General features: G+C 44.4%; 1 protein-coding gene across 1 annotated transcript in view; it reads left to right on the plus strand.

Moving 5' to 3' along the window:
• DOCK5 (dedicator of cytokinesis 5) overlaps positions 1-9,426 on the plus strand; it is a 109,143-nt gene extending 99,717 nt beyond the window's left edge. The window contains exons 46-52 of the mRNA XM_085080493.1: positions 459-542; positions 1,963-2,100; positions 3,521-3,687; positions 4,897-5,077; positions 6,015-6,150; positions 8,773-8,870; positions 9,309-9,426. Of these exons, the coding sequence (XP_084936619.1) occupies positions 459-542; positions 1,963-2,100; positions 3,521-3,687; positions 4,897-5,077; positions 6,015-6,150; positions 8,773-8,870; positions 9,309-9,410 (906 nt within the window). The 3' untranslated portion in view covers positions 9,411-9,426. The remainder of the gene's footprint in view (positions 1-458; positions 543-1,962; positions 2,101-3,520; positions 3,688-4,896; positions 5,078-6,014; positions 6,151-8,772; positions 8,871-9,308) is intronic.
• Positions 9,427-9,627: the final 201 nt, after the last annotated feature.

Here is a 9,627-nt window from a genome sequence, read left to right on the forward strand (position 1 = left end):
GTGCTGTGGGGCACTGACTGCTGAAAAACAGGATTTTTGAAGTCAGAACTCGAGGTTTTGGGTCTGCCACTCGCTTTGAAGTGAGAAATAACCTCAGTTCTTCACAGCAATGCTGGTTTGTCAGGAGGGAATCAGAACTAAAACTTTTCTGATGCAGTAACTTTCTTTCCATGTGTTTCACTGGAAAAAAAAGTGGTTTTTTTCAACAAAAAAAAGTGGGGTTTGTTCCCACTTTTCCCATTTTTTTCCCCCCTGAGTTCTTTGTCCCTCAGCTCAGTGCTGGGGAAAGAGCAAAATTTGGGTTTAATATGATGAATAATGGCAGGGAATTGCTTTTAAAGGATCTTCCCCCTGTGTCACCTGTGTCACCTGTGTCACCTGTGCCACCTGTGCCACCTGTTCACCTGTGTCACCTGTGTCACCTGTGTCACCTGTGCCAATTCTCTCTCTGCTGCCAGGCATTCTTCACAGAGAAATACCTCCAGGAACACCCTGAAGACCAAGAGAAAATCGAGCTGCTCAAGCAGCAAATCGCCATCCAGGTATGGAACTGGGAGGGAACTGGGAGCACTGGGGGAGTGCAGATCTGTTCCCATCATTTGGAGTGTGAACACAGCCAGAGTTACCAGATTTATGGACAATTAATTTTTATTTGAAGGAAACTGCTGTGTGTTAAAGTGTGTCCTGAAATATTCCGTGCGCTCTGGAAAATTTGCCAGCAAGTTGGGATTCATTTCCCTCATGAATATTCAAATATCTCTCACTTCTTGCTGGGATCATCAGAGCTGCTGGTTTGGCAGCCTGACCACTGGGATTGGTCTGTTTGCACCCAAATGGCTCTGAGAAATTCCCTGTTTTCCTGGGATGTGTATTCCATCCCCGCAGAGCAGTTTGTTATTCCCACATTATTGAAATCACACTCACACGGCTCCAGGGGCTAAGGAGGGATAAATTCTGGTATTTAAAATGTATTTTGCACAGCAGGGAGTGGGGTATGAGTGGGGAAGGGGGAATCATGGAATGGTTTGGGTGGAGGGAATCAGGGAGTTGTGGAATGGTTTGGGTGGGAAATGAGTGGGGAAGGGGGAATCATAGAATCATGGAATGGTTTGGGTGGAGGGAATCACAGAATTTTGGAATTGTTTGGGTGCAGGGAATCAGGGAATTGTGGAATGGTTTGGATGGAGGGAATCCTGGAATTGTGGAATGGTTTGGGTGGAGGGAATTGGGGAATTGTGGAATGGTTTTGAGTGGAGGGAATCAGGGAATTGTGGATTGATTTGGGTGGAGGGAATTATGGAATTGTGGAATGTTTTAGGTGGAGGGAATCAGGGAATTGTGGAATGGTTTGGGTGAGGGAGTGAAGGAATTGTGGAATGGTTTGGGTGAGGGAGTGAAGGAATTGTGGAATGGTTTGGGTGAGGGAGTGAAGGAATTGTGGAATGGTTTGGATGGAGGGAATCCTGGAATTGTGGAATGGTTTGGGTGGAGAGAATCCTGGAATTGTGGAATGGTTTGGATGGAGGGAATTGTGGAATTGTGGAATGGTTTGGGTGGAGAGAATTATGGAATTGTGGAATGGTTTGGGTGGGAAATGAGTGGGGAAGAGGGAATCCTGGAATCATGGAATGGTTTGGGTGGGAAAGGAGCTTAAAGCTCATCCAATTCCATGGGTAAGGAAGCTTCCCCTGGACCAGCTTGCCCCAAACCCCATCCAACCTGGCCTGGGGAAAAAGCTGATTTTTCTTCACCCCCTGGAGCTCAAAACCAAAATTCCCTCCCTGTCAGCAGCTCTGGCTCAGCAGCTGAGCTCCCCTGCTGCATCCCTGCTCCTTTTCCCCTCTCCAAACCCAAACCAACATGGATTAAAACCCTTTAATTCCATCTGAACTCACACCCTGAGGAGCAGCAGAGGTGATTTATGTCCTCCAGCTCACCCTGCTCCATCCCTCCACCCCCCAGATGCCTCTGCTGGCCGAGGGTATCCGGATCCATGGTGAGAAGCTGACGGAGCAGCTGAAACCTCTGCATGAGAGACTCACCAGCTGCTTCCGGGAGCTGCGCAGGAAGGTGGAGAAGCAGTACGGAGTCATCACGCTGGTGAGAGAACCTGATTTGTCCTGATTTTGCCCCAAAGGAACCCAATTCCCACTTTTCCACCCCTGGGTGGGTGTGAAGTGTTTCATAGAGTCCCAGAATCAGCAAGGTTGGGGAAGAGCTTTGAGTCCAAGCTGTGCCTGATGTCCACCTTGTCCCCAACCTAGAGCACTGGGAGTGGAATTCCAGGAATTCTTGGGTACCTCCAGGGATTAGGATTCCAAACCACCCCGGGAAGCCCCTTCCAATCCCTGAGCACCCTTTCCATGAGGAAATTCCTGCTGCTGTCCACCCTGAGCCTCCCCTGGCCCAGCCTGAGGCTGTTCCTCTCCTCCTGTCCCTGTTCCCTGGGATCAGATCCCAAATCCCTCCTGGCAGTGATGCCTGATGGGTTTTTGGTCCTTTTTCATTATACTTTTATACCCTTTTTATATACTTTTTACCCTTTCCCATTGCTGTACTTTCACTCCCTGTATCTCAGCCCCACATGTTTATAACCCTTGTGCTCCAGCCTAGCTCAGAATTCTTTGGGGAAGACAAAACATCTCCACAACCTCAAGAACATGAGGCACCAACCTTGAGCAGAGCCTCATCCCTGGGACATGTTTTTGTAAACTAAGTTGTAACCTTTTGAGGGGGAGAGGTAATTAGAATAAGGGGGCAATTGCTTCATTTGTTAGGTTTCTTACTGGGGAATTTTAGATAGATATGCTAATTGGTGAGATCCATAAATTGTATAGATGTTGTACTGGGATCCTATTAAACCAAGGTAATACCCTTTTCCCTATACTGCATTGTCTGCATCTCAATTTTTACCAGCATTTTAGGCATCATCAGGAGCTGTGCAGAGCCACAAGGTCCCCCTGAGCCTCCTTTTCTCCAGGCTGAGCTCCTTCCCAGCTCCCTCAGGATTCTCCAGCCCTCCCTGGACACCTCCATCCCACCATCCTCCCTAAACTGGCATCCCATGGTGTTTCCCTTCCCATTTTGTTAGCGTGGATAACACACAATCACACAGGTTATGTGTAGTTGCCTTTATTCAAGCTTGGGAAGACAGAGGTGAGATCTACCCAAATCTGACTTTGACATTCTGAATTCTGAATTCTGAAGCAAATACATTTTATTCCTTTCCCTTACACAACAGTGGTGTGATCACATGTTAATCACCAACTTCACATTGTTCCATTGTTTTCCCCCAAGCATGACTTTAAGCCCCTCTCCTCCTGCAGTATTTCTGATTTATTTCACAGGTGCTAATCCGCATGATTTTACTGAAACAATCCTGATATTTCCTAAGCAATCTTCGTGATGATCATGTCACCCTGAGCCAGCACATGCAGTTCTTACCCATCCCCATTCCTAAATCCTGTTTTTAACTAACATTCTAACCCCGTGTTAACAATCTCTCGCTGTTTTCCTTCAGCCCCCGGCGCTGACCGAGCGCAAGCCGAGCCGGTCAGGCTCTCTGGTGCTGCCCTACATCCTGTCCTCCACCCTCAGGAGGCTCTCTGTCACCTCGGTGGCCTCATCTGTGGCCTCCACCTCGTCCACCTCGTCTGACAGTGCTTCCTCCAGGCCGGGCTCGGACGGGTCAGTATTGGGATTCGCACTGCCTTGGGATCAGCTGCTTTGAAAATGGAGATTTTTCCCTGTGGTGATGCTGAAAAATGCATTTAGAGATGTTTACGGAGCTCAATGTTGTTATTTGTCACTGTTGAACCGCTAGCGGGGTGAAGAGTCTAGACAGATTCTCAGGTGGACACAATTCTGAATTTATTATTTATTTTTAAGAACTTATATAGACTTTCACAGTTTGTTTGGATTGGGCTAATTCCAAACCTCCCCCTAGGCTGATTGGCCAGGCTTGAACTACCTATCTTCCAAAGATTGTTTCAATAACATCAAAACTTTATTTATAAAAACACAAGAAGAAGAGAAAATTCCCATTGGAAAGAATCTGTGTTGCCACAGTTATTCCAGTTTGGAGCACAAATAATGGGAATTTCACCCCCCTAGCTGCAGCCCCAGTTATCCCCAGGGCATTCCAGGTGCCTCCTGCCTCAGTTTCCCAGGAAAACAGGGGTGTGAGGCACCAGATGGGTTTTTTGGGCAGCCAAGAGGTGAATAAAGCACCCAGCACTTGTTCCACCCTGGCTGCAGCCACCCCTGGGGACAATCCCTGGTGTCACCTGTCTGGACACTGAATTTCCAGTGGGCTAACCAGGGGGTTTGGGGGATTTGTTCAGGGTCAGTGAGGTTGTGGCTGAGCAGGAATTGAAGCTCTGGCTCAGTTCACCTTGAACAAAACTCAGAATAATACTCACAATAATCGTAATACTCAGAATAATCATAATACTCAGAATTCCAGAGGTAACAGGACAAATCCCACTGAGAAATCTGTGGTCCTACCTCACTTTCTCACAATAATCCTTTACACAAATGAGGACATCACAGCTTTTTAACAAGGGGAAAAAATTCTAGGAGAACTTGCTGTGCAGTTTGGACACTCAGCTGTGAATGTTACAGCTGAAAGAGAGAGGATTTATCTTCAAGGATTTGCAAAATGAAGAATTTCAAAGGTTTCAAAAACATGATGAATGTGAAACAGCATAATATTCTGGTCCTGGAAAAGAAGAGGGAAAAAAAGGACCTTTTTTGTATATTCAGGGAGTTCTGCAGTTAATTCTCTTACAGTAATTAATTCTCTCACACAAACGAGATCCCAGCTTTTTAACCACCAGCCCTTTAAAGGTCTGCTGGACTCATTTTTTGTGTTTTTCTCCCTCTTTTTGGCCTCAGGTCCACCCTGGAGCCTCTCATGGAGAGGAAGATCTCCACCTCCTCCTCCCGAGCTGAGGAGTCACCGCTGAAGGACGATGGTGACAACAGGATCAGCAAACTCAAGAGGAAGGAGTGGAGCATTAGCAAGTCTCAGGTCATCGTGGAGAAGGAGCCAGAGGCAGAACTGACTCCCAAAATGGTAAAAATGCAATAATAACCGTGCTGACAGTGATAATGAACCCCCAGCAGGAGCTGGGAGAGTTTCCATTGCTCCCAGCCCTGCTGGGCAGTGGGGATTTGTTAAAGATTTATTAAACACTGGGAGGGGTTGGAATACCAAAAGGATTTGGTCAGCTGAATTATTCCCTTTATTTTTTTATTTGGAAAATTCATGTCACAGCCCAACTGCGGTCTCTGAAGGGACTTTCTGAAGGAATTCTGCCTCTGAAGGGATTTTTCTGAAGGAATTTTGTCTCTGATGGGATTTTCTGAAGGAATTCTGTTTCTGATGGAATTTCCTGAAGGAATTCTGTCTCTGAGGGAATTTCCTGAAGGAATTCTGTCTCTGAGGGGATTTTCTGAAGGAATTCTGCCTCTGAGGGAATTTTCTGTAGGAATTCTATCTCTGAGGGGATTTCCTGACGGAATTCTGCCTCTGAGGGGATTTTTCTGAAGGAATTTTGTCTCTGAGGGGATTTCCTGAAGGAATTCTGACTCTGAGGGAATTTCCTCCATCTCTAGGAGAATTTCTTGAAGGAATTCTGTCTCTGAGGGGATTTTCTGTAGGAATTCTGTCTCTGTGAGGGGATATCCTGAAGGAATTCTGTCTCTGAGGGGATTTCCTCTTTCCCTGAAGGGATTTTTCTGTAGGAATTCTGCCTCTGAGGGAATTTCCTGAAGGAATTCTGTCTCTGAGGGGATTTCCTCTGTCTCTGAAGGGAATTTCCTGTAGGAATTCTGTCTCTGAGGGGATTTGCTGAAGGAATTCTGTCTCTGTGAGGGGATTTCCTGAAGGAATTCTGTCTCTGAAGGAATTTCCTGTAGGAATTCTGTCTCTGAGGGAATTTCCTGAAGGAATTCTGTCTCTGAGGGCATTTTCAGTCGGAATTCTGAGGGATTTCTCCCCTTTTCCCCAGGGCACGGCAGGGAAGGCGCAGAGGCCCAAGAGTCTGCAGCTGGGGGACAGCAGGCTGACGCTGCTGCAGAGCTCCCCGCTGCAGGCAGCACCCCACAGCCCCCCGGGCAGCACCCCGAAAACACCACGGACACACAGTGAGTCCAGATGGCATGGAGTGTGGGATGTTGCAGAGTGTGGGATGTTGCAGTATAAGGAATATTGCAGAGTGTGGGATATTGCAGTATAAGCAATATTGCAGAGTGTGGGATATTGCAGTATAAGCAATATTGCAGAGTGTGGGATGTTGCAGTATAAGCAATATTGCAGAGTGTGGGATATTGCAGTATAAGGAATATTGCAGAGTGTGGGATGTTGCAGTATAAGGAATATTGCAGAGTGTGGGATGTTGCAGTATAAGGAATATTGCAGAGTGTGGGATGTTGCAGTATAAGGAATATTGCAGAGTGTGGGATGTTGCAGTATAAGGAATATTGCAGAGTGTGGGATATTGCAGAATAAGCAATATTGCAGAGTGTGGGATATTGCAGAATAAGCAATATTGCAGAGTGTGGGATATTGCAGTATAAGGAATATTGCAGAGTGTGGGATATTGCAGTATAAGGAATATTGCAGAGTGTGGGATGTTGCAGAATAAGGAATTTTAAAAATTATGGAATATGGCAGGATATATGGAATATTGCAGAATAAAGAATATTAGAGAATAAGGTATGTTGCAGAATATGGGATATAGCAGAATAAGGAATATTGCAGAATATGGAAATTGCAGAGTGTGGGATATTGCAGAGTGTGGGATGTTGCAGAATATGAGATATTGCAGAATAAGGAATATTGCAGAATATGGGAAAATACAAAATATGACAAAATACAGAATATGGGAAAATACAAAATATGGCAAAATACAGAATATGGGAAAATGCAGAATATGGGGCATTGCAGAATATGGGATATCACAGAATAAGGAATGTTACAGAATATGGGATAATATAGAATATGGGGTGTTACAGAACATGGAGTGTTACAGAATATGGGATGTGGCAGAATAAAGAATATAGCAGAATGTGGGATGTTACAGAATATGGGATATTGCAGAGTGTGGGATATTGCAGAATGTGGGATATTGCAGTATAAGGAATGTTAAAAATTATGGAATATGGCAGAATATGGACTATTGCAGGATATGAAATATTGCAGAATATGGAATATTAGAGAATATGGAATATTAGAGAATAAGGGATGTTGCAGAGTATGGGATATTGCAGAATAAGGGAAAATACAAAATACGGGATAATACAGAATATGGGAAAACAGAGAATATGGAGCATTGCAGAATAAGGGATGTTGCAGAATGTGGGATATCTCAGCATATGGGATATCGCAGAATAAGGAATGTTACAGGATATGGGAAAATACAGAATATGGAATGTGGCAGAATGAAGAATATAGCAGAATGTGGGATGTTACAGAGTATGGGATACTGCAGAATGTGGGATATTGCAGTATAAGGAATGTTAAAAAATATGGAATATTAAAAATATGGAATATGGCAGAGTATGAACTATTTCAGGATATGGAATATTAGAGAATAAGGAATATTGCAGAATACGGGATATAGCAGAATATGGAAATTGCAGAGTGGGGGTTATTGCAGAGTATGGGATATTGCAGAGTATGGAATGTTAAATATTATGGAATATGGCAGAATATGGACTATTGCAGGATATGGGATATTAGAGAATAAGGGATGTTGCAGAATATGGGATATAGCAGAATATGGATATTGCAGAATATGGGAAAATACAGAATATGGGGCATTGTAGAATATGGGATGTCGCAGAATAAGGAATGTTACAGGATATGGGAAAATACAGAATATGGGGTGTTACAGAATATGGAATGTGGCAGAATAAAGAATATAGCAGAATGTGGGATGTTACAGAGTATGGGATATTGCAGATTGTGGGATATTGAAGAATATGGGATATTGCAGAATATGGGAAAATACAAAATATGGGATAATCCAGAATATGGGAAAATAGAGAATATGGGGCATTGCAGAATAAGAGATATTGCAGAGTGTGGGATATCTCAGATTATGGGATATGGCAGAATAAGGAGTGTTACAGGGTATGGGAAAATACAGAATATGGAATGTGGCAGAATAAAGAATATAGCAGAATGTGGGATATTGCAGAGTGTGGGATATTGCAGAATAAGGAATGTTAAAAGTTAAGGAATATAGCAGGATATGGACTATTGCAGGATATGGAATATTGCAGAATAAGGAATATTAGAGAGTGTGGAATTAGAGAATATGGAATATTAGAGAATAAGGGATATTGCAGGATATGAGATATTGCAGAATGAGGAATATTGCAGAATATAGGAAAATACAGATTATGGGATGTTACAGAATGTGGGATGTGGCAGAATAAAGAATATAGCAGAATATGGGATGTTACAGAGTATGGAATATTACAGAGTGTGGACTATTAAAAATATGGAATATTGCAGAATAAGAAATGCTACTGAATGTTACAGAATATGGGAAGTTACAGATATGGAATATGGCAGAATATGGGAAGTTACAGATATGGAATAATACAAAATATAGAATATTACAGATACAGGTCTGTGCTTGCTGAGGGAACCACACTGAGGAGGGAGGAGCTGCTCTGGGTCACATCTGTTGATATTTGTATTTTCCTCATTTTTACCTTATTTTTACCCATTTTTCCCCTCCTTGCTGTCGTTCCCAGGCTTCCCCTCCCTGCAGGCTGACGGCTTGGCCACACCACCTCCTCCTCCCCCCAAAAGCAAACCCTACGAGAGCAGCACCCCCAGGAACTCCGTGGAGGTGAGGAGATGGCAGCTGACAGGGCGTTGGAGGCACCTCTGGAATTTTCCAGTGGAATTTTCTGCTCTTGGGGTGGTGCTGCTGGAAACTTGTCCCTTCTTTTCACTGCTTGAAACCACAAAAGGAGGAGAAAAAGGGATTTTGCTTCGTGAGGAGTGCAGTGCTTTCATTTTTTTTAAAATTTTTTTTTTAATTAATTAATTTTTTTTTTTCCAAGTGGGTGTTGTGTTGGGCTTGGTCAGGAAAATTCTGTGTTGGGGTGGGAAGAGAGGTGGAAAAAAAACTTTCAAAAATGTGATCAGCCCAAAAGAACTAGGGGGGGAAAAATCCACACATTTCCAGAAGTGATCAATACATATTTCTAACCCTCAACTCAGAATAAAAACTCCTCCTGGCCGGAAATGATGGATTTTTTCCCATGTGTTTCCACCTGCCCAGGTTGCTCCACCTCTGCCCAGCAGACGAGAGGCCAAACCTCCTCCTCCACCCCCAAAAGCCAGGAAATCCAGCGTGGTGTCCTCGGAGCAGGGGCTGCCCTGAGGGCTTGGTGGCACTGCAGTGGAGTGGCTGAGTGTCCCACCTTGGTGACCTTCTCTGCCATTCCACCACTGCCATGGAGGATTTTTGGGAAATTCCACGAAGGAGCTGCGGTTGGGATTGGATTGCCTCTCCTCTGTTTGCCTGTGCGGTGCTGATGCACTAATCCAGATAATTCCCTGCTGGAATTGTGATCCAGGAATCTCCCTCTGGAATTCTG

This window comes from Lichenostomus cassidix, chromosome 22 (genome assembly GCF_008360975.1).
Source record: "Lichenostomus cassidix isolate B80296 chromosome 22, HeHo_3.0, whole genome shotgun sequence".
NCBI classification, from domain to species: Eukaryota; Metazoa; Chordata; class Aves; order Passeriformes; family Meliphagidae; genus Lichenostomus; species Lichenostomus cassidix.